The sequence below is a fragment of the Schistocerca nitens genome, chromosome 9, assembly GCF_023898315.1.
Source record: "Schistocerca nitens isolate TAMUIC-IGC-003100 chromosome 9, iqSchNite1.1, whole genome shotgun sequence".
NCBI classification, from domain to species: Eukaryota; Metazoa; Arthropoda; class Insecta; order Orthoptera; family Acrididae; genus Schistocerca; species Schistocerca nitens.
The window spans coordinates 333,454,604-333,480,174 of NC_064622.1; the positions used below are offsets into that span (position 1 = coordinate 333,454,604).

The 25,571-nt window shown below is 38.1% G+C and overlaps 1 protein-coding gene across 1 annotated transcript in view; it reads right to left on the bottom strand.

The window, feature by feature from the left end:
* Window positions 1–25,182, bottom strand: part of LOC126203304 (uncharacterized) — an 89,444-nt gene extending 64,262 nt beyond the window's left edge. The window contains exons 1-5 of the mRNA XM_049937565.1: window positions 25,122–25,182; window positions 24,778–24,955; window positions 24,468–24,622; window positions 5,120–5,245; window positions 2,499–2,627 (exon numbers count right to left, since the gene is read on the bottom strand). Coding sequence (XP_049793522.1) covers window positions 2,499–2,627; window positions 5,120–5,245; window positions 24,468–24,622; window positions 24,778–24,955; window positions 25,122–25,176 — 643 coding nt within the window. The 5' untranslated portion in view covers window positions 25,177–25,182. The remainder of the gene's footprint in view (window positions 1–2,498; window positions 2,628–5,119; window positions 5,246–24,467; window positions 24,623–24,777; window positions 24,956–25,121) is intronic.
* Window positions 25,183–25,571: the final 389 nt, after the last annotated feature.

Here is a 25,571-nt window from a genome sequence, read left to right on the forward strand (position 1 = left end):
AGCCAGGGGAAGTGCATACATGTAGTTTTCACCAGTCCATTCGCACGAGAGATGTGACTCACTGTCAGCAATGCCTGTTCAAAATCCCTTTTTTTTTCATTTGAATACCTAATACCACAGCAAGTGAAAGTACCAGCATCTTGCAGAAAACATTCACCGCTGAAAAGACCCCAGAAAAAATAGTTTTGGAGAATGTCCCTCAATTTCCTTTTCATATGTTTCAGCATTTCTGTTCTCAGAATGACATAATCTACCTAAAAACAGAACTGTTCCACCCAGCCTCCAATGGTGGAGCCACACCACTGTCGACACCTTCAGTTGCAGATGTGAGTACATCAGCCTCAAGTAAAGCCACTGACATGGCACATTCCTGCCATACTACTGAATCACCTCAATCCAAAGATACATTCCGGCAGACCTGGTGAGTGGCCACTAACAGCAGACAATCTTGGACCTCCTGCGACCAACGAACACCCGGATCAGTGCAGCCACCACCCCTACTACTCTCTGTGGGTAGAGGTCAGGGCTCGCGTCCTTGGAAGGGTACCTGTACAGCTACCCAGCATCATTAGAGTCACTCAGGGGAAGCTAATGGCACCATGCTGGTATGGCAAACAAACCAGCTACACACAGACACCAGCAGATTCTACACTGAGGCAACCACCACCATCCCCAGAATCGGCTCAGCATAACTTTAGATGCCATATTGTGTAAGATGACATCTGCTGGACCGTCAATGTCAAAGTTGGTCCACCATGGAGTGGGGTCCTTTTCCATCTCCAGCACATATGACTCCAAGCAGGGAGGCAGAAACCCAAACACCACCCAGCTCCAGCATCAAGACAGTGCCCCTGCAGCAAGCAGAGGACCGTGTAATTACAGATTGGCAACCACCAATACCAATGAATTTAAAGATGACCATCAAACACCTTATGAGCTGCCAATCAACATCTGTCCCCTGCTGTTACAACAATACCACTACCAACTGGGACACATCCAGTTCTACAGGGCAATTAAAGTGGGGAGGGATGCTACCTACATCTGGTCATCTAACAGGGAGGTCAATAACCTGTGATCATGGCCTTCTCCTTCAATATTCTCAGAATAGCTAACTACACTATGGCTGAAGGACTTAGCATGACGCAGACTCTATGGGTAACTCTCTTGGCTTGCTTTCTATGACATGACAGCTAGGCACAGATTGGTTTTTGTGAACTGTCAAAGATTGGTTTTTGTGAACTGTCAATTTTACTTGTGCAGTAATCCAAACTGCACAACGTATATCTGTTACACCATAGCAGGTATAATAAAGGTTTTTTTGTCATTATTCAACTTTTCAAAATTTCATTATAGGGTAAATTAGGTTAGGTAAAATTTAGCCCATTCAATTGTTAGATTCAGACTGTACCTGTAATTGTGGCTGTGTATCACATTTGTAGGCATGAGAAAACTAAGGAATGCAGGAATCAAGATTTTCACTGTGGGGAATCATGATTTCCTGTAAATAAATTCCGGGAACACTTTCAATTATTTATTGCACAAAAACCAAACATTGTACAGATATTATACATATGTCATTTTAAAAAGAAACCATAAAAGTTTCTTTCATGTATACCGCCACAGCGCAGTTTTGTAATCTGCCGAATGTCAGCGCTAGTCGCAAACATGGTGAGTTTAGGTGCGGAGCAAGCTGTTTCATGAAATGGTCTCACCGATCACCAGATCTCACTCCGTGTGACTTTTTTCTGTCTGATGTATATACCGCCTCCACCGCGTGATGTAACAGGGCTCCAGGAGAGAATACGGGAAGTGACTGTCACAGTCGACGATGCCATGCTCGTACGGATATGGCAATAATTTGATTACCGTACTGACGTCTGCCGGGTCACTCATGTTTCGCATATCGAATGTTTGTAAAAAAAAAACTTTAAGAGTTTCTCTTCAAAATACAATATGTATGACATCTGTACAGTGTTTAGCTCTTGTGCAAAAAATAACTGAAAGTGTTCCCAGACTTGAAGTGTTCCCAGACTTAATGTACATCCTGTATATTAAATATATATTTTCAAAAATCATACAAGTAGGACTGTCAGTGGCACATATAATGCAATCAATGGGGATAAGCAGGACCATCCACGACAGGACAATATAGCAGAAACTAGGAATGAGGAAACATGGTAATGGGAATAATAAAGAAATGATGTGGAAGGTATCATCAGTTCATGATAGGAAAGAGACACACATACAGTATCTTCAACATTTGTTCAAAAATGGCTCAAATGGCTCTGAGCACTATAGGACTTAACATCTGCAGTCATCAGTCCCCTAGAACTTAGAACTACTTAAACCTAACTAACCTAAGGACATCACACACATCCATGCCCGAGGCAGGATTCGAACCTGCAACCGTAGCGGTCGAGTGGTTCCAGACTGAAGCTCCTAGAACCGCTCGGCCACACCGGCCAGCCCCAACATTTGTTCTAAGCATATTTACTTACTGGTCTTTGGACAACATGAGGGCTTGATGCTAACAGTACAGTTTGGATCTTGATATTCATCACAACACCATGAACTAGGTATGCATCGACCATCATCACACTGTTGTCTACCCTCACAAGGATCGGGACCTGCAGTATCACAAGTAACAAGGTACATACACAAAATTAAGAAAGGTGATTATTTAAAGAACTCACTCTGAATCCTGATCACATATCAGTTGATCTTATTTTATTATCAACAGGAGCCATAAAGAAAGTTTGTGAAAAAAGGGGAGGGGAAGGGGAGAATGGTACAACCAATTTACTTTATATCAACATCAGACACTGTTAAAATGTTACTTCTACAACCAATTGAAGATACCAAACAGATGCCTCTAAGAAAAACTTGTGGGACTTACACAGTATTATGCAGCTGCAAACCTGATAAGTGTATTTATTAAAACTGATTTCCTACATTCTTACCCCCACATTACATTCATCAGCACCTTCAAGTTTAAAAATAAAGTAACTTCAAAAACTATAATTATGCCAGCAACATTTTTGTGGCCAACTGTGATAAAAAAACAGACATGCATCTACAAATATAGACTCTTTATGTATATGAGAACTTGCTGCATGAAATGATCAATTGTATTTCTATTCTGCAGTACACAGCTGATTAGTGTAAAAATTTCAGATCCAACAGCAGCCTGCAGTAAACGCTGCTAGTCCACAACGGTACTGATTCAACAACCAAATCAGTCTGGATTTCAAAAGGGGGAAAAAAACAATCAACACTATCAGGGAACTCACTGAAAAGATAAGCTCTGCTTTAGACAAGGGTAAGAAGGTCACATGTATTTTTTGTGATGTGACCAAAGCTTCTGACTCAGTCAGTCACTTACTACTTTCACACTGGGATCACGGATAGGGCATTGCAGTGGTTCAAATCTTATTTGTCAGAAAGATAACAGATAGTTACTCTAAATTCAAACAGAAAAAAATCACTCTCGGACTGGACAAAGATTTGCACAAGGGTTTCACAGGACTCAATTTTAGGACCTTATATTTTTCCACTGTAAATAAATGATTTACCTTTAAACATTGACGTTCACTCAGTTTTATTCAAGATGACACCTCGGTTTTAATTGAAAATGACAATTTAGAACAAATTCACAATACTGTGGAAAATATAATGGGGAACTTAGAATTATGGTTTCAGCACAGTGGATTAAAACTCGATGTCACAAAAATACAATTAGTGCAGTTCAGTGCTTAACATTAGCAGCATCTCCCATGCAAATAGTGCACGACAATCAGGAAATGACTGAAGCAAGTTACGTAAAATTTCTAGGTCCAAACCTTGACAAAAGTTTAAATTGGAAGGCGCATGTAGACTTCTTAGCAAACAAACTAAACAGACTAGCTTATGCGATGAATGTCTTATCTGGTTCCACCCTTATGGACACCAGGAAGATAGTCGTCTACCACAGCTACTTTGGGACTATAATTCAATATGGAATAATTTTCTGGGGAAACTTTATAAACTGCCCAAGATTACTTACACTTCAAAACAGAATCATGAGTAACGTGTGCTTAGTCCAAAAAAGAACATCATGTCACCCATTATTTAAAAAATTAAAAATACTAACCATTTCTTCTCTGTACATCTACGAAACTTTTATTTTCATATATAAAAATCAAAACTCACTTGACAATTTTCATTTCAACCACAGTTACAGTACTTGTCACAGACACAGCTTCCAACTTCCCTCTCATAATTAAAAAAATTATGCTTAAACACCATTGTACATGGGATTAAAAATTTACAATAAATTAAATAACACAAATCTGTTAAATATGCAGTTTGACCCACTAAAAATATTGTTATTTAATACACTACTGGGAAAATGTTATCATTCAATTGAAGAATTCATGCAGGACTGTTTGGCAATTTGAAAAGAAAAGAAACAATAAAGATTATGTATTGTATAATAAATTGTTAATGTAGCATATAAATTGTACTGCAAGCTGCAAAAAGACCACAAGTGTTATATATGTTATTGTTAAATTGTTGATGTGTAAAAATGTAGATATGCCTGCTGAAAAATGTTAATTATTATAACCTTATTTTTTAAAAGTAATCTGACATGTCTTCAGTACAAAAATCTTTGATTTGTAACTGTACATTACGAGACAAATAAACTACATTCCACATTCCGTCAACAGTAAACTGCAAACATTGCTTACGGTATTTTAAAATCACATTGCTAAACATCTGTTTTAAAAATCACAATGTCCAAGAGTTCCAAAATCTGAAGGGTAGAGGAGGACTGCAATTTATTCTGCAACAGGGTTCGACAAAATGTTTTGGCAAAACATATTCCACCATAAGGTGACTTAAGCACCAAAGTCACTTTGTACTTGCCCAATCAGTTTTATCACAAGTAATCATAATGTGTGTCTCACCGTAAATCAGCTAACTTAGGATAACTGCATTTGAATTACATTTTCTGTGTGTGAACTTTGTCCATCTTCTTTCAATATCTAAATCTAATGGATTTATTGACAAAACCAATGGTTTATAAAAGAAAAAAAATGTTGTTTTCACATTCTATAATTGATTATGTAAGTATACTGACCACAATGAAGTGGTGACTCATCAGCTCCATCCTTGCAATCAATTCGACCATCACACACGTATCTTCTCAGAATACATGCCCCCGATGAACACAAAAACATTTTGTCAGCTGAACAGTGTGACTTTTCTGCAAGTGAAAAAGAATGGATATACAAGAAGTTCCAAACTACTGTTGAAACTAGAATTGTATATTGTCAACTTAAATGGTAACATATAACAGAGTAAATTTTATAAATCTAATGGCACTGTCAAGAGATCAATAAAATTGAACAAAGAAGTGAGGGAAGACCATTGGACTAACAATGGATGCAGAAACACAAACAAATCAAAACGTTACAAAGTCAGGTCTGCCGGCCAGCCATAGGTAGCCACAGGCCGTCGGGGGATGAGATTATGGCAGGAGGAAACCAGACCCCAACTCTCAGGCAGGCAACACCATATTGCCTGGCCTCCAGATACAATCACACAACCCACACTGCCATACAAAATGTAAAATTAGTTTTGCTGCTTGGATGTTACCAAGTAAAACTGAAGGTAAGTCAGCTAGCTTCTAGGTTTGCTTTATCATATTTAATGGAGTCGGACACTTCCTTAAAATGTCTGCCACTGATAAATTAGTACTATAACTGCAATAATGTGGAATGGCTTTTTTAAGAATAGGATATTCTTGTGAGGGTAATGTGAAGTCAGGTTTTCTGAACAAAAACATCCATGCATGGGTTTCTTTACGGTACTTAGCTGCTTGGTGGCAGCTACAGCATATCACTTCCTATGCCAGGACACTTGCTATCATTAGGATAGGACATCCAAAAGTCCGGACCTCGTGTCTCCAATTTTAAGATATCCTTTTTGATAGCCTCCTTGGCCAAATGACCTTTGCCTCCTTTCCTGATATTCCAATGTGACTGGGTGGAGGGGGTCCAGAGAAATACCTGTATCAGGGATAGTAGTGGGCTATGGCAATGTCATCTAGGTTAAGAAGGCCTGTGCACTGTCTGCAAGTAGAGTGGTGAGTATACAGAGAGTGGTCATAACAACAGCAAATGACTAGTGTTGTGTAGCATTGCACTGAACTTGCAAATGGGTCATTCCATGGCAAGTGGCCTGAAGGACCCCACTCGACCATCTCCAATTTCAATGAAATTTTTACAGGATGTACATCTAGACCTTACATGAAGCACTGCCAAATTACAGCTTCATAAGTAGTATGGTGGGGCCACTAGCCACCTTTCCATAAAGGCTTGTTTTTTGACATTTCAACTGAAATGAATAAATGATCAGCTTTGTTTTACCATTGTTCAGGATCTAAGAGACTTGTTGTGCTGAAACTTTGTGATCCTCTTCAACTTTTTGGGTAGTACAAAAGGTCAAACTACGGTAAATTCATCATAGTGTGCAATCTTGTCGTACCAAATTTGGGCTATACTTTATTGCCTTGTATCTACTGAAAGAGTAATTTTCTGAAGCTAATACTTTAGTTATCTGCAGCCTGCCAGCATGTCATAAAGCTCTGCAAGTGGTACCCAAATTGCTCAAATAATAACCGAGTTATCGAAATTCCAAGTGTGCTAAAAAAATTTAATCAGTCAATTTTGGCTCACTTTCAAAAAGGTCATATCGCAAAAGGGATCACTCAAATTTTTCTCGGCTCCACTGAAAAGAGCTTACCTTGTTTGATCAGAAAAAGTTGTTTTTATTTTGGAAACAGTTTAGTGTCAACAGTAGAGTTTGGTAACATGCTTCAACAATCAGTCTGAAGCACACTGTTGTGTAGTGAAGTGTGTTCTGATGTTGTGTGTGCCTTTTTAAATGATGTGAAGTGTGTTGTCATTACTGGATAAACATCTTTTTTTCGGTTAGTAAAAATTATTTCAAGATACAGGGTGACTCTTTAGAAATATTTATCAGGTTATTTAATTTTTTTCTGTTGTATTCTCAAGGAAATTCCCTTTATCTATGATTGTTTAATATTTTTCAGTTGGAAATATACATCACTTCTGCTTTATCTAATATTGATACAAACAGCAAATGGGCACTTAAATTTAATTGTAGTGCAATGGATATCAACGAGGTTTCAGTACCATGTTTCATTGGCCTTGCAGATAATTCTGCATGTCATCTGAAAACATACACACATCAACAAGGCTTCATTCTAATCAAAGAATTTTCAGAAGAGCAACAGGAATTACTAAACCAAAGAAGTGAGATATGCCTTACTGAAAATGCATAAATATTCTTTCATCACAAAGCAATACTTGTGGACAAATATGGCTTTCTACAGAGATCTTGTAATCCTTTTGGTGCAAAGAACCATTCTGTTAAAAAGGGTTTATGGATTGTCAACGTTGAAACAACAAAACAATTGCAAGCCGTGACTAAGAGCAATGTGAAACCTGGTCAGAAGATCTGTCCAACTTGCAAAAAACAATTTTTACAAAAGAAAGCAGAAAAATCACAATCAACTTCAAACCAGTCAGAAGACGAAGCATATCCAGAAGTATTAATCGATTCAAGTCTAACTGCTTTTCGGGCCTCCCCTATAAAATTTCAGAGAGCATCAAAAAGGCATGTGACAGGTCATGCAAAACAAAAAATAAGCGAAGCTCAAGAGGCAATTGTGAATAACAATGCTGCTGCTGGAGGATTCGCCCCAAAAGATCTTCAAACACCTAGTACAATCACAAGACATGTCCTGATTGTGAAGATTATAAGCAGCTGATTAAAGAATTGAAAGAGAAGTTGCAGTTGTCAAGGCAGCCTGAAAAATTGCAAATACTGACATTAGTACCACAAAGCTGGACTATAAAAGAGACAATGCAAGAATTTGGTGTTTCAGAGAGGATGGTAAAAGCAGCTAAGAAGTTACAGGCAGAAAATGGTGTATTAGCTCTGCCCAAGAACAAGTGTGGCAAGAAGATTCCAAATGCCGTAAAAGAAAGAGTGGTAACATTTTTTCAGAATGAAGAATTTAGCCGAATTTGTCCAGGTAAAAAAGACTGTGTGTCAATTAGAATAGAAGGAAAGAAAGTTTTGATGCAAAAATACCTTCTTCTGAATAATTTGAAAGAAATGATTGCTGCATATCGACTTCAGCATGGGCCTGAAATTGGATTTTCCAAATTTTGCGAATTGAGGCCAAAATGGTGCATCACTGTGGGTGCTGCAGGAACCCACTCAGTCTATGTTTGCACTTTACATCAAAATATGAAACTGATGCTTGCAAGACTCCAATTAAAGAAGATTATCAGAGTCTGACTGCTAAAACAGTGTGTGATTTGGAATCCAAAGACAGCATCCTTCATCGCTGTGAAATCTGTCCGCGAAAAGAACTACTGGAACAGTTTTTAGAAAGTAGTTTTGAAGACAGTGATCCAAATGATACCATTGAGTTCAAACAGTGGGTGCACACTGATAGAGATACATTAGAAACCAAGCAGATGACCACCTAGGATTTTATTGAAGATCTGATTTCAAAAATTGACAAACTTTCCACTCATCATTATGTTGCGAAGCACCAGAGCAAGCACCGAAAATTAATAAAAGAAAGCTGTAAGCCAACTGAACTGATCATATTAATGGACTTTGCTGAAAACTATTCCTTCACTGTCCAGGCTGCAGCTCAAGGTTTTCACTGGAATAGCAGCCAAGCAAGTTTACACCCATTTGTTGTGTACTTCAGAAATAACTTGGACATCAGCAGCATCAGCTACTGAATAATAAGCGACAGCCTGAAACATGATGCAATTGCTGTACATGCTTTTATAATGACATTAACAGAAGATCTAAAGTGTCTCCTTGGAAAAATCACACACATCTACCACTTCAGTGATGAGTCAGCAGCACAGAATAAAAACTTCAAAAATTTTCTGAATCTCTGCCACCATCAAAATGACTTTGGAATCTCAACTGAATGGAACTTTTTTGCTACAAGCAATGGAAAATCTCCATGTGATGGAATTGGAGGAACTGTAAAGGGCCTGGCAGCAAGAGCAAGCCTTCAAAGACCAACTGAGGAGCAGATTTTGACACCAACTGATTTGTTTAAATACTGTACAAAGAATATCAGAGGAATCCAATTCATTTTTGTTTCAAAAGAAGAAATTGAAACATTAAAAAATGAGCAGGAAGCAAGGTTCAAAAATGGCTGCACAGTATCAGGAACAAGACAGAATCACCATTTTGTGCCATTAAATGAAAAGCAAGTTTGTATTAGAAGAGTATCCAATGATACAAATTTTTTGTGGCAATGTTGACCAAAGTCAAGCAACAGTTTCATTCAGAAATATTACAGCCTTACAATCGGACCAATACATTATCTGTATATATGATGGAAAATGGTGAATTGGTAATGTGTCTAAAGTTTCAGAAGAAGAAAATGATGTTTTAGTCAGTTTCATGCACCCCAATGGACCTGCGTATTCGTTCTAGGGCCAGCCAGGCAGGATGCTTTTTGGATTCCAAACCTTCCAGCTCCATCAGCAACAAGAATGGGGCCGACATAATAGCCTGTTGGAATCAACTGTAATTGCTATTTTTTAATTTTCCATTTTGTGGCCTGCAATATCTTTGTTGGGGGACCAGATAAAAATCTGAAAATTTCCCAGTTAATAGGCCTTTATGATATCAAACTTCAGTATAAATTTCAACTTTGAGATTCAACTGGAAGTTATGGAAAAAAAATTACAAACACGAGCCAAAAATATGTTTTTTAACATCTGCGATATCTAGGTTTATGGAATAAAATATATCAGTTACAGTATATAATTTAACCATATCTATGATTACTTGCTTTTTTATTCAAAATAAGCCTAATAATTACATTATATTGCTCTCTTGTTATTTGTTTTTAGTAAATCGCTCACTGAAAAATTTGTTCACTCAGTTTGGGTGTTAGATTATAAGTTCCCCCAGTCACAGTTGTAAATTCCACAGACAGCTTCCTTGGTACATTTTTAAGTGGCATCCAAACTTGACCCTTCTCAATTTTTTAAAAAGATGTTCTAGGTCCTGGAGGGGGATAAAATACAACATGTACATCTTGGTTTTGACAGTCAATATTATCTTCGCCAATCCACCACTGCTCATTGTAAACACAAGCCACTATGTCTTTATTTTGAAGAACAAGTTGTACAAGTTTTCCACACTGATGAAGTTCACTATCAGGCGCAGTTGATATGATCTTACAATTCAGTAAGTTGTGTGAATGGTGTACCAAACAATGAAAAGATCGAGTGTCTTTAATCTTCTGACAAGTGCTATACCTTTCTTTCCTCACACTGTACAAAAACATAGGTAATACCTTTGATGTTTTTTACAGAATTCAAACATTTCTTGAAGTGTTGTGATATGATTGTCATCGGTCCGGTGCAGAATTGCTTTTGTGACAGCTTGCTTTGTTGTACCCCCGACACCATCACAAGCATTCTTCCCATGGCAAGAAGTGAAAAAGTGCCATTCTACATCAAACCTAAAATCTTCTTGTTAACATCTCCTTTCATAAAGGAGATGTTAACAATCTTTTTTTTTTTTTTTTTTTACTTGCTGTCCCATCCGAAAAGTAAATCAGTATTTTTTTTTAAGGGTGGCACTGTTTAATGTAGTTTGTTAGTTTTAGTTGAAAAATGTGCACTGCTGTAGTGTTGTGATCAAGGCAGTCACTTATGACACAAAAGCTGTGGCTCATCAGTTTATCTACGTCTTTATAACAGAATACAAATGGATGAACTGTGGCCTGTTTGTTTACCCAGTGGTGCCCTTGTACTTCATCTTGAACAACAAAGGAATAATTTTCGGAAAAGTCAGCAAGTACTAAGCATTCATCAGCTGCCAAGGTTTGCTTTTTGCCTTTCAAAAATTTACTTTGAGCTTTTGCAAGAAAATGATGCATTTTCAGATTTTCAAGGTTACCCACCAACACTTCAAAAAACTGTTTTCGTGATTTTATGACTGTCACCATTTCAGTTCTGTCTTGTGTGTCACCCACTGTACGTATTTTATATTGTCAGGCATCAAATTGCCTGCTTTGGATTCTTCAAACATGTCAAGTAAGGCTTGTTTGCCTGGACAATCTTCACGTTTTCCCTTGATCATACAACTTTAACTGTCAATATTGCATACCATAACATCCAAAAGGTCTTTATAGTCAACTCTAAGATTGGCCCCATCTATCATCAACTTTAAATTCTGGTGATACAAAAAAAAAAAAAAAAACATTATGGGTGCCAAATGCCCCTGCAACAATACACCATCTTGGTCTCAACTCGCAAAACTTTGATCTTCCGATTTTAATGCCAGGATTTTCTTTTTTAAATTCAGTTAATAGTTCATTTAAATTACACAATGTTAACCTTTTTTGTCTTTGAATCTCAGAACCATTTTCTTTCACACAAACACAGCCTTTTTTGCCAGACATCAAACAGCTGTTATTGCCATCATCATAATGCTTAATAACTTTATTGATTGTGTTTTCATCTAACAAATTAGATGCACTTTTCTTTTGTAATGCTGGTAAAATTCCCTGTTCTTTTACTAACTGCCTTGTTAACATAATAAGATGTTCTGACACATTAAATTCTTCACTATCTGTTGCTCGACTCCAAGAATTCGGCAGTAAACTGATAATCTTAATTTTATTAATTTTACTAGCAGGCAATATACCCAGGATTTCACAAGCTGTATCTACTTTTTTAATGGTTGCTGATAAGTCACAAAATTCTGTATCTGAGGTTTCACTATCCTTTCTCTTGTGAATTACAAATATCTTAGAATAACATGTTGGACACAAAGATTTTTCTGGTATGAGATTGACAAAAGGGTTTTTATTTTTAGAATAATGATCAAATGTTATTTCTCACAGACCTTTTGTTATAGGTTTCTTATGTTTCTCAAAAGGGTCCATGCAAGACTGACCAAAAAGGTGATGAAATTTTTTAAGTATTTCATTTCATGGTACTTGCATGTTAATTTGACCTCTGGGCTGACTCTTAAGCAGAACAACACTTTTCCTTCTTCACTGTAATCTTCGATTATGGTTATATCTTTAGGTTACACTCCATACACACTTTTATGACATGCTACATTAATAACAACACCAACAGAACACTGAGACACCATTTCCAACTGCACACTACAAGAACTGTCAAACGGGGTTATTTCGGACACTGGGGCGAATTCGGACTGTACACCTTATTTGCTCTTTGCCACTGCATAGAAACAAAGAGTTACTTATTTTAACGTCCGTGAACCAGTTATTTTAAGCGCAAGATTGCATTTATCGCTTTCCACAACTTTTATTTCGCGTCAATTATTTCCCTAGGTGAATAATTGACAAACAGTCTCAGTGTTAAAAACCCATGCATTATTGTAAAGTAGAAACTTTCTATTGTTGCATCCAGTGGGAAGTTATTGTAACCATAATTGTCGACGCACTCAGTAGTTAACAGCATTGAAACAATTTTTGTACAAGTTTGTCGAGTTTCTCGTGCAAGGTTATAAAATAACGACAGTTTTTGTAAAACTGTGTAGTGTGTGGGGTGATTTCGGACAATGCCAAGAATGTATAAGAGCAGGAGAGGTGCTACAGTACAGTGTAATAATGACCCAGAACTTTTAGATAAAGCTGCTCGTGATATTCAGAGTGGTAAATTATCATACAGAAAAGAGTGTGATTTGTATGGTATACCTAAATCAACCCTACAAAATAAAGTGCAGGAAGCACATCCGAAAAAAAAATGGGAGTACAGCCAGTGCTAAATAAAGAAGAAGAAATGTTGAAGCAAGGTATCTTGAGGGCTGCTGCACATTGGGGATTTCCCTTCACTAAATTCGATATTAGATATTTAGTTAAAGGCTACCTTCATAAATCTGGCCGAAAAGAGAAGAAATTTTGTAATAATTTGCCAGGAGAAGAATGGGTGCAATTATTCCTCAAATGGCAGTCAGAAGATCTTTCCATTTGCTTAAGCGAAAATATTAAACGAACTCGTGCAGAAGTGAACAAAGAGACCGTTAAGATGTTTTTCTCCAATACCAAGGCAATGCTGGAAAATCTCCCACCTAGCAACATGATCAACGATGATGAAACCATGAGTCCGTATCACTTATTCGTAACAAAGGGCTACGTTAAAATGTGTAAAATGTCACAAAAATCAAATGAAAAGCATGTAGAATTTAAAAAAAGGGCAGTAATTGTCCGAATTCACCCTCTATATACTGTAACTTCGGACAGAGATTTAAAAAACACGTGTCTGAAATCACCCCAATCCATGGGGTGACTTCGGACACTTTATTTAACTGCCTAAGATAAATATACCTACACATATACTTTCTGGTTCTGGGATATTTTATTCATTACACATATACCCTACCACTTCCATAACAATCAATTTAATCTAACGATATATAGGAAAGTTACAATCAAAATAACAACAAAACCAACCAAAACCACCCCGTTTGACGGAACTTCTAGCTAAATATGTATGAGTAGACAATTGTTGGTGTAAGGCGGAAGGCAACATCAGACTTGTATAGGCTTGCAGATGCAATTGTTAGCCTGCTGAAACAATTACCACAGCACTGATTCAACAAATAATCATTAGCTAGTGTACTGTGGTGTGTTACATTATGCAATTGGTATACTTTATTTGATTAGCCTACCAGATATCGTAGATGTTAAAAGACATATTTTTGACTCGTGTTTGTAATCTTTTCTCCATAACTTCTAATTGAATCTCAAAGTTGAAATTTATACTGAAGTTTGATATCATAAAGGCCTATTAACTGGTAAATTTTTTTAAAGTGTAAGCTGCTCACCATTGATACTCTATAAAAAGTAACTATACTATACAGTGTAATACCAGAAAAAATATTAAAGCTGAGAAATTAATCTTTCTTTGGAAAACTGCTGTTCAAAAATTGAGTTTTTAAATTTGTGGCTGATAACTTTGAACTATCAAAAATATATTAAAGAATACATTCAGCTCAGTGATAATGATGTTAATTTGTAGCCCAGAGTGTGTTGAACTAAATTCATTTTATCTGAAAGGCTTAGGACAATCCACTACTGAATAATTGTAAAAAATGTAGATGCTTGCAAATACGAAAAAACTCATGCGGCCTGGAACAAATATGGTCAGCATTTCAAAATAATAAACGATACATTTTTTAAAAAAATATATTTTTGTGACTACTAAACATTGGGGGAATTCGCTCAGCAAATATAAAATTTTTCTCAGATGGTCAAGCAACCAGTGGTGGACCACTTGGTACAGATTGACCCTTACAACATGTTGTTTCCCATTCCATTTTAGTTGCTTGCTTGCCGTGAAAGTCAAGCATGATATGGAGTTCACTTGATATGAAAGTGAAACCTGATACAGAGCAAGAGTGTATCACTGTGTGCTTTGGCTGCTCCACAAAACATGTTTAGAGCGACTGTTTTGTTACTGATTTAGAATGCTGCATATCTGAGTGGTTATTATTATTCCCACCGAGCTGCTCATAGAAATTTAACAAGGTGTTGTGTTTACCTGTGCTGGATTAGTGGTTTAGCATACTACTGGCAAGATTCTAAAATCTCATTTGAAAGAAAGGTAGAAAGAGTAGAGGTTTTCCTCTTACCATCAAGTTATTAGAGCAGCAGCTCAATTTTGGTGTTTCATTATCTGACCATTTCAGAGTAACAATCCTGTTTTTTTTTTTTTTTTTTAAATAATGTGGCTTGGGAGAGAACATGTACCCTGATATGAATGGCCACACAAAGAAGTAGTTAAGATAATTCAACTAATAATTCATAAATTACAAGAAATGTTCATTTGGGTATGATGCTAAAGCAAGAAACACATATGGACAGTATCTACATGAATCTCTGCACACTTTTTTACAACGCTAGGGGTGAAATTGATTCTTAGTCATCCTGAAAGGCAGCCACACCTTTCTTCTGGGAAAGGCAACTTCACCCACCACAAGTGCTGCTCATTTTTCATTTTTCAGACAGACTATACCTCCCTCACATTTTCTGTGAAGTTTTCTCTCGTGAGTACACAAAATACCTTCACTCTGGGGTTTTGTTTACACAAGACATCTGCTTGTGTCTGTGTATGTGCGGGTGGATGTGTGTGTGTGTGTGTGTGTGTGCGAGTGTGTACATGTCCTTTTTTCCCCCTAAGGTGGGTCTTTCCGCTCCCGGGATTGGAGTGACTCCTTGCCCTCTCCCTTGAGGCCCACATCCTTTCGTCTTTCCCTCTCCTTCCCTCTTTCCTGATGAGGCGACAGTTTGTTGCAAAGGCCTGAATTTCGTGTGTGTGTTTGTGTTTGTTTGTGTGTCTATCGACCTGTCAGCACTTTCGTTCGGTGGGTCGCATCATCTGTGTTTTTAGATGTATTTTTCCCACGTGGAATGTTTCCCTCTATTGTGTTCATATCATCTATTTGTATCTAGATTGATATGTTCAGTTTTCATGTGTTATCATGCTATGTTAAGCACTATTAGCTCCCAACAAGGTCATGCAGTAAGTGATGGGCAGAGCTTCCCCTTTATAATACGCAGCATTTTGACACTATTTCACAGTTACCGGAGGTGTCTTCCAACATTTGCCAGTGCTCCACTCATCTCCTCTGCTCACCACCTAATGGTGTAAAAGCCTTTTCTATTTTATTATTATCATATATCCACACTTTATTATGTAGATAAATTTTATGATTTCAGTACCTGTTACTATCCAATATCAATTATTTTTTGCATTCCGGAGGCATGTCTGATGATGATTTAGATATGACTGATATTTGTTACCAATGACACGTGAGTTTCAATTATTAATGAAAACTGCTTTCACAACTGATAATTATTTTAAAATAGGCAGATATGCCACACTTATTTTCAAGGCAGGCCAAGGCAAATAATGTGTATCATGCAAGCATTCCTTTGAGTAAAATATCCAAATTCAATTCATAGCATCCAATTGTCTAAACTATATTATGTGAGTTGTAACTAATGTGTTGTGTTGTGTCATTCACAAATAGGGAACATTGCACTGTCTCCCTTGTCATGGAAGTTGAGACACTGACTATGCTAGTAAGTATGGAGATGTTAAGGATACTGCTCAGTGGGACACCATTCTCCTGTGTGAATCAAGACTCATTATCAAAATACCACTGTGACATGACAGACAATAAAAAAGAGAGTATATATACTTCATAGTATCACAGGTAAAACTATCCAAGTGCATTACGCTTCCTTGTGATTTCATAAGCATTCTCAGGATCAAGAAACATGCCTACAAATGTTGCCTGCATGAGAAAGAATAATATACAGGGTGGACAAAAATTGTGTTACGAAATTTTAACTTTGGATAGCTGACGCCAGTAGGAACCAAAATTACTTATGTTGTGTAGGTCGACAACGCACAATTTTTAAACTACGGAAACTTGGCACCACCGCTCTGATTGGCTGTGGGATTGCCCCGTTGCCATTTGTCAGTTGACAGGCAGCACTATGGTTGTCGGTCTACACGTACAAACGTCCCTTGCCCCATCACTGTCCCAACATGATACACACACGTGTTGAATACATCTTGCGGTTTGTCACCATGTCACCTCAGAGGCATTCACATGTAAGCTTCACTTCGGAGCACACACACATCACCTGCGATGTAGTCATACAGTAGGCATGGTGGAACAGTATTCATTTGAAGAACAAGATATGATTTCTGTTTATGAACTAGCTGACAGTAATGTGCATTAAGTTCGACAGTTGTGTAAGGAACAGTACCCAGCAAGACGCCACCCACCCCCACAATCATATACAGCAATTCACTGACACCTTGGTGAAACAGGCTCATTAGCGGGATATCATGGTGATGCTGGAAGACTTCGAACACAATGGGATGCTGCGTTTGAAGAGACTGTTCTGTAGCACTTCGAGGAAGCACCTACAACAAGTGCTCGAGAGGTTGGACACGATATGGTGGTCACTCATCGGTTAGTCTGGGAGGTTTTGAGGGATGACGGCCAGCATCCATTTAGTTTCCACCCTGTCCAAGACCTAAAGCCTGTGGCAAACTATGAACACGGCCTTTACAACACTGGAGACATTCATCACTGGACAAGGGGAAATCCTCACATCAAGTACATCCACGGACACCATGAACGATTTTCATTCAACATTTGGACAGGCATTGTGGGTGACCATCTGATTGGACCACCCCATCTACCTCTTCAACTTAACGGGCTAAATTACCTTCACTTTTCGCAAGAAACCCTCCTGGAAGATGTTCCCCTGGGCATATGGCTATGCATGGGGTTGCACCGTGACGCAGCACCCACAGGTAAGTCATGCTGTGCGCGGATATTTAAATGAATTCTTCAACAGCCAGGTAATTGACAGAAGTGCTTGTAGGACATGGCCCCCACGATCACCAGACCTCATGCCACCAGACTTTTTCCGGTGGGGATTCTTCAAGGTTCTAGTTCACCCACCCAGATGCAGACCACATAGAAATGAAGAGGAATTAATGAATCACATTCAACATGCCGCCAATCACATCAGGGCAATGCCAGGAATCTTTGAAAGAGTTTGGCAAAACATCGTTCGACATTACCAAGCTTGTGTCATGTCAGAGGGTTGCCAGTTCGAGCACCCGCTTTAAGTAAACAATGTCCTAGCTACAAAAATGGCTCTTTTCAGGGCGGACACAATTTGTAAAAGACTTTCTGTACGTGAAGTAACAGCTGTTGACAGGTTCGTGCCTGGTATGTCTTATCATGAAACTACAATGGATGTGTCGGGACTCCGGCGGATTCGCCACCAGGCCCCCAGAGTGGAAGGCTGACGCACCACCACTGAGCAAGCCAGTGGTGGTATTCCAGTCAACATTGTCAAAAGCTTTCTCTAGAGTCTACAAATGCAAGAAACATATGTTTGCCTTTCCTTAATCTATTTTCTTAGATAAGTTGTAGGGTCAGTATTGCCTCACCTGTTCCCACATTTCTGCGGAATCCAAACAGATCTTCCCCGAGGTCGGCTTCTACCAGTTTTTCCATTCGGCTTTAAAGAATTTGTGTTAGTATTTTGCAGCCATGGCTTATTAAACTGATTGTCCGGTAATTTTCACATCTATCAACACCTGCTTTCTTTGGGATTGGAATTATTATATTCTTCTTGAAGTCTGAGGGTATTTCGCCTGTCTCATACATCTTGCTCACCAGATGGTAGAGTTTTGTCAGGTCTGGCTCTCCTAAGGCTATCAGTAGTTCTAATGGAATGCTGGCTACTCCCGGGGCCTTATTTTGACTTAGGTCTTTCAGTGCTCTGTCAAACTGTTCATGCAGTATCATATCTCCCATTTCATCTTCATCTACAGCCTCTTCCATTTCTATAATATTGTCCTCAAGAACATCGCCCTTGTATAGACCCTCTATATACTCCTTCCACCTTTCTGCTTTCCCTTCTTTGCTTAGAACTGGGTTTCCATCTGAGCTCTTGATATTCATACAAGTGGTTCTCTTTTCTCCAAAGGTCTCTTTAATTTTCCTGTAGGCAGTATCTATCTTACCCCTTGTGAGATAAGCCTCTACATCCTTACATTTGTCCTCTAGCCATCCCTGCTTAGCCATTTTGCACTTCCTGTCAATCTCATTTTTGAGATGTTTGTATTCCTTTTCGCCCGATTCATTTACTGCATTTATATATTTGCTCCTTTCATCAATTAAATTCAATATGTCTTCTGTTACCCAAGGATTTCTATTAGCCCTCGTCTTTTTACCTACTTGATCCTCTGCTACCTTCATTATTTCATCTCTCAAAGCTACCCATTCTTCTTCCACCTATTTCTTTCCCCCATTCTTGTTGATCGTTCCCTAATGCTCTCCCTGAAGCTCTCTACATCCTCTGGTTCTTTCAGTTTATCCAGGTCCCATCTCCTCAAATTCCTACCTTTTTGCAGTTTCTTCAGTTTTAATCTACAGTTCGTAACCAATAGATTGTGGTCGGAGTCCACATCTGCCCCTGGAAATGTCTTACAATTTAAAACCTAGTTCTGAATCTCTGTCTTAACCATTATATATTCCATCTGAGACCTTCCAGTATCACCACGCTTCTTCCATGTATACAACCTCCTTTAATGATTCTTGAACTAAGTGTTAACTATGATTAAGTTATGCTCCGTGCAAAATTCTACCAGGCGGCTTCCTCTTTCATTCCTTCCACCCAGTCCATATTCACCTACTACATTTCCTTCTCTTCCTTTTCCTACTATCGAGTTCCAGTCACCCATGACTAATAAATTTTCATCTCCCTTCACTATCTGAATAATTTCTTTTATCTCATCATACATTTCATCAATCTTTTCGTCATGTGCTGAGCTAGTTGGCATATAAACTTGTACTACTATGGTAGGCATGGGCTTCGTATCTATCTTGGCCACAATAATGCGTTCACTATGCTGTTTGTAGTAGCTTACTCACATTCCTATTTTCCTATTCATTATTAAACCTACTCCTGCATTACCCCTATTTGATTTTGTATTTATAACCCTGTATTCACCTGACCACAGGTCTTGTTCCTCCTGCCACCGAACTTCACTAATTCCCACTATATCTATCTTTAACCTATCCATTTCCCTTTTTAAATTTTCTAACCTACCTGCCCGATTAAGGGATCTGACATTACACGCTTCGATCCGTAGAATGCCAATTCCTATTTTCTTTCTCCTGATAACAACGTCCTCCTGAGCAGTCCCCGCCCGGAAATCCGAATGGGGGACTATTTTACCTCCGGAATATTTTACCCAAGAGGATGCCATCATCATTTAACCATTTAACCTTTATTTTACATATTATTTCACCCACGAATGTCTGTTGTTGGTGTGCATTATTAGTTATTCCTCTTATAAAGCATCTATCGGAATACTTAGATTCCAAGATCTTAATTTGGAATTATTAAACAATGCAGTATGCACCAATAGACATAAAACATCAACAACACAGGGAAGATAAGAGCCTCAAAACACAGCCAATGGTTGACAGAAAAGCATCATCAAAACAAAAACCGACAAGCTGGTTAATGGGACTTTCAAGGAAACAGGGATTATTCGGCAGGGATACTGCTGTTATTAGTACCTTCAGACACATTAAAAATCTGAAAATACCAAACTACAGTGGGAACCTTGGACTCCTCACAGGAGATGTATATGTAATGGCAGACTGTGCAATGTATTGAAAAATCATTGGTCATTGCATAGTCATTGGCTTTCTCTACTTAAAGAAATCATTACCTTCCAATGCAACAAAGACTGGGGGTTATGGGTAAGCGAACTTGCAGTGTTGGAGGATTTGCACTGTGTGCGAATGTTGCAATTCGTTGATATTGAAACTCGTCAGTCAAGTGATAGTATACAGTAGCCAAGTACACAGTAGCCAATAATAATTGCTGAACATACTGATTTCTTTGCAGAAGGTATTAATTGAATACATTTCTTTTCGATATGGAGAGTGACAGAATAACTTTTTTTTGTGGCAGTTGACGCTAAATAACGAAAAGTGTGAGGTGATCCACATGAGTTCCAAAAGAAATCCGTTGGCATTCGATTACTCGATAAATAGTACAATTCTCAAGGCTGTCAATTCAACTCAGTACCTGGGTGTTAAAATTACGAACAACTTCAGTTGGAAAGACCACATAGACAATATTGTGGTGAAGTCGAGCCAAAAGTTGCGTTTCATTGGCAGGACACGTAGAAGATGCAACAAGTCCACTAAAGAGACAGCTTACACTACACTCATTCGTCCTCTGTTAGAATATTGCTGCGCGGTGTAGGATCCTTACCAAGTGGGATTGACGGAGGACATCGAAAGGGTGCAAAAAAGGGCAGCTCGTTTTGTATTATCACGTAGTAGGGGAGAGAGTGTGGCAGATATGATACGCGAATTGGGAGGGAAGTCATTACAGCAAAGACGTTTTTCGTCGCGGCGAGATTTATTTACGAAATTTCAGTCATCAACTTTCTCTTCCGAGTGCGAAAATATTTTGTTGAGCCCAACCTACATAGGTAGGAATGATCATCTAAATAAAATAAGAGAAATCAGAGCTCGAACAGAAAGGTTTAGATGTTCGTTTTTCCCGCGCGCTGTTCGGGAGTGGAATGGTAGAGAGATAGTATGATTGTGGTTCGATGAACCCTCTGCCAAGCACTTAAATGTGAATTGCAGAGTAGTCATGTAGATGTACTATGCTCGTTATTATCAAATTTAAGATTGCTTACTGATTTTTGTATTTCTCTGGTGACTGGAAAAACCAAGATGTGCTGACTGTATGATGTGTAGTGAAGCCTGAGGCCTAGGTTACTTTGGAATGTGTCAGCAAAAAACCTGGTTATTGCGACAGATTGACCTGTAGCACAGCATGAGGTCTAAGTTACAGTTTAGCTCAAAGCCTAGGTTAAGTTGGAATGTGATAATCTTATAAATTATAGAGTGCAGCAATCAGTCGTCCTTTTTAGATTTTATTATGCAAATCCAGATTTCAGCTAGTAGCTATCCATTCTCAATGTGCTATTTTTTATTCTCAATGCATGTAAGTCCTTGTTGTCACAGTTCTTTGAATACTACTGTATACAGTAGGTAGGCTGTGTGGGGAACACATCGGTTGGTTGAGAATAAAAAATAGTGCATTGAGAATGCCTAGCTACTAGCCGTAATCTGGATTTGCATAATAAAATCTAAAAAGGACGACTGATTGCCGCACTCTATAATTTATAAGTCACATACAGTCACTGAGTGCATCCACTTTCCAAATGGAAGGTAACCTGATGTGATAATCTGTTTGCAAGTTGTCGAAGTCAACAAATCTCAACATGAAAATGAGACTGCCATAACAGATAGAAGTGTAGCGTAGCCCTAAACAAACATATGTCACTACAATAACCTATCTGTATGTCTTATTTTTGATCTTGTGAAAATATGACAAGGTGGTTAAATTCTAACCCTATGTAACAAAATACCAGCTAACTTTAGTTATGAACCATATGAAATTATGAATGAGAATCATCTCACTCATGAATCATCATGTTGACTTCTCAGGATTTATTATGTGAATTGTTATCAACGGCAGCTTGCAATGGAAAATCCAGCAAACAGCATAAACCCACTTTTACCAGAGCTACACTACATATAAATATGTAACAACAAAAAACAGTATTGTCACTGCTCCCAGTAGAATGGCAGTATCACTATCTTCAATACACTCACAATCTCAGACAGACCTTTACAGGAGTAGAATACAAACTGCCACTCTCAAAGGATCATCATCAACAAAGGTCTGGTGAATAACACTACCCACACCTCCGTCCACAAGAACACCTGCACTAACCTCCATTTGCAGATCTTCCTGTATGGAATAAAGTAAAGACAGGCATTTGTGGCTGCTCAACATGACTATTTTTCAAATGGGGATGCCAAACAAAAATATCACGGGCACCAAATAAACAGCACAGGGCAAAGTTCTAACATTCAATAATTGTCACATGCTACCTCCAAAGGTGAAAGTTACCAGTTTACAAAGTAATTCAGAGAATCAAACTGAAATTTATATATCACATTACTATATGCACTCTTCACAGCTCCCTAAAACATTGTAATATTAGTACAACAAACACATACAATTTCATATTTATACCAGTCATTCAAGCAAAGTAAACTATTTCATCAAATCATAAAAAATCAACATGAAGTGCTGAAAGAGGGATGATGTATGTTTTTCTCGCACACTGGGTATTGGTGGAAATGTAACAAGTATTATGAGAATAATTCTACAATTAACCCATAGCTACAGTATGAAAACACAGAATTTAAAAAAAAGTATTCTGTACTATAAATTATTTTAGAGATTAGGATCTAAATGAAAGAAACACTCAAGTATAAGTTTTATTATTAACCAACTGGCTTTTACAGCCAGTCGCAAGTTTCAAGTCCATTATCACATTGCTGGCTGTGGGACAGGCTGACAAGCTACAGATGCTTCTTTTGTGTTTCTTCTTCTCTATTAATAAATAGCATGAAATGTAATATACCACTAGAAAGCTGAGAAATGGATCTATTCAGTGGCGTATAAGAGACTCGATTTCTGTTGATATTAACCAAGTTACGAGCAATCATTTTCGAGTTTTGTTAGGTTTATCCTCCCCCTGCCCCCCCCCCCCAAAACAATGAAGAAGAAAAGTGATTTGCAGTATGAGTGTGAGAACTGTACTTTTCTCGGGTGTATCATAGAAAATAAAAATTCTGAAAAGTATTATCTTCACTTCTCATCACGTCAATAAATAACAACAGATTTATAAAGGATCCCTGTCAAAAAAATATAATATTTTGAGAAAAGTATGTAAGATGAAATATGCTGGTTTTCGTATACTTATATAGTAAATATAGTGTTTACTGTACAGAAAAGATATTAGTAAGTCAGTGGGTTAAACAGCACCACAATAATGACAGACTGATGGGAAATACGGAAGCGGACGCTTCATTACAGCAAAGACGTTTTTCGTCGCGGTGAGATTTATTTACGAAATTTCAGTCACCAACTTTCTCTTCCGAATGCGAAAATATTTTGTTGAGCCCAACCTACATAGGTAGGAAGCGTCCGATCCCGGCCGTCTGCTTTGACCCATGACGTCACAAATATGGCGGAAACAAAAACAAACACACACACTTTCCACAAGAAGCCTAATGACACTAACGTGACAAGCGCGGGAAATGGGCTGTTTTGGGTGGGGTGGGGGGGCAAACTAAATATAAACAAATTTAGACGCCTTGCGTAGCTACAACGTGTAAGTGAAGACAGCCATGCATGAATACCCACCCACCTCCCCAGGGGTCGTAACCCCTGCAACCCATAGAAGATAAAGATGCTTCAGTAGCTGATTAGTGTTTTTTGTCTTTAAAAAAAAAATCTCACGGGATAGAACGAACAGATCAGAAAGATAAATATAATTAACTAAAACAGAAATTGGAGGAAACAGATAATTAAAATAAGTAATAAGTGTTTTTAAATTAAAAAAAGAAATCTCACGAGATAGAACGAACAGATCAGAAAAGTAAATAAAATAAGATAAAACAGAACTGGAGACAGCCACACTCAAACCAAACTCCGCGCCGTCATGACGTCACACACAACACCCTTACGTCACGGGTCAAAGCCGACGCGTGGGATCGGACGCTTCTGTCGACCCGACTGATGTACACAGACATAACTACGAAAGCAGATTTCAGAAAAGTTAAAACGTAAACTAAGGAATGAATCAGTGTTAACGGATATCATCACCAATAATAACAACACAAGCGCATAGTTTCCTTGTACTTACTGTTCTTCACACTAACAAAGGCGAATGCACTTAAGGTAACTCTTCCTAATTCCTCGACAGCTTCACAAGTGTAGTTACCAGTATCCCTTTCCTGCAGGTTTTGTATTAGTAAATTTGCTTCGTTCCACATTTGTTTTATTTGTACTCGATGCTTACTGCAAATTAAACGAGTACATCTACGTTTAAGAAACACTTCAATGTTATTGTTAACGCGAATTACTCAAACTACTAATTAAAAGTATACACACCACACATTAAATGTAACTACATTTAGCCTCAGAGGCAGACACCATAAGAATAATAGAAGTACCTGTTCTGTGGATTGAAGGGCAATCGCCAGGTTATGTTAAACATTGGTGTTGGTTTGTTCTCTTCAGATACAACTTTGCAGCTAATATTCAGCGTGTCTCCAACCCGTACAAAGAAACGGGCGATCTCCTGCAGCTGTGCTGGGATCACCGGCGTAGGTTGAAAAACTAACTCGTATCCTATGGAAGTTTACAAATACATAATAACTAACTCTCTTACCATAGCAAAAAAATGTGTTATTCTTGTTACTAGACGAAAATAAATGACTTAAAATTTAAAAAGTTTCAAATATTACATACATAATGTTAATTCCGACAGAAAACGTTCATAATAACTGATATTTACCTTTACATTGGCAAAGTATAGAGCATGTACACAACAATAACATAAATAAGGCCATGTTTAAAATCACAGCCTATGAGACAGAGATTCTACTGAAGCTGACACAAAGATGCAGATAACATACTGATTACGCCCGAACTTTTTGGCAAATAAAACTCGCGATTCAATTATGTAAACGTTTACAGATAAGAAGCACAGAAACGTAATACGCCATAAAGCTCGGAAATAATCTGAACGCTTCCATTTGCATCAACGTAAAGCTACAGCATCATGGCAAACACGTAGTAGCAGATAGTAGCCCATTTATTTGTGGCAAGTAGTTTTTTGCACCGATGTGCTTGTAGTTAATTCATGTATTCGTGACATTTCCTGGGCAGCTCTAATGATTAATCGTAGATGCCTAATGTACGCTGAAAGACATGCACTAAGAATAATATGTGGTGCTCCCCCCAC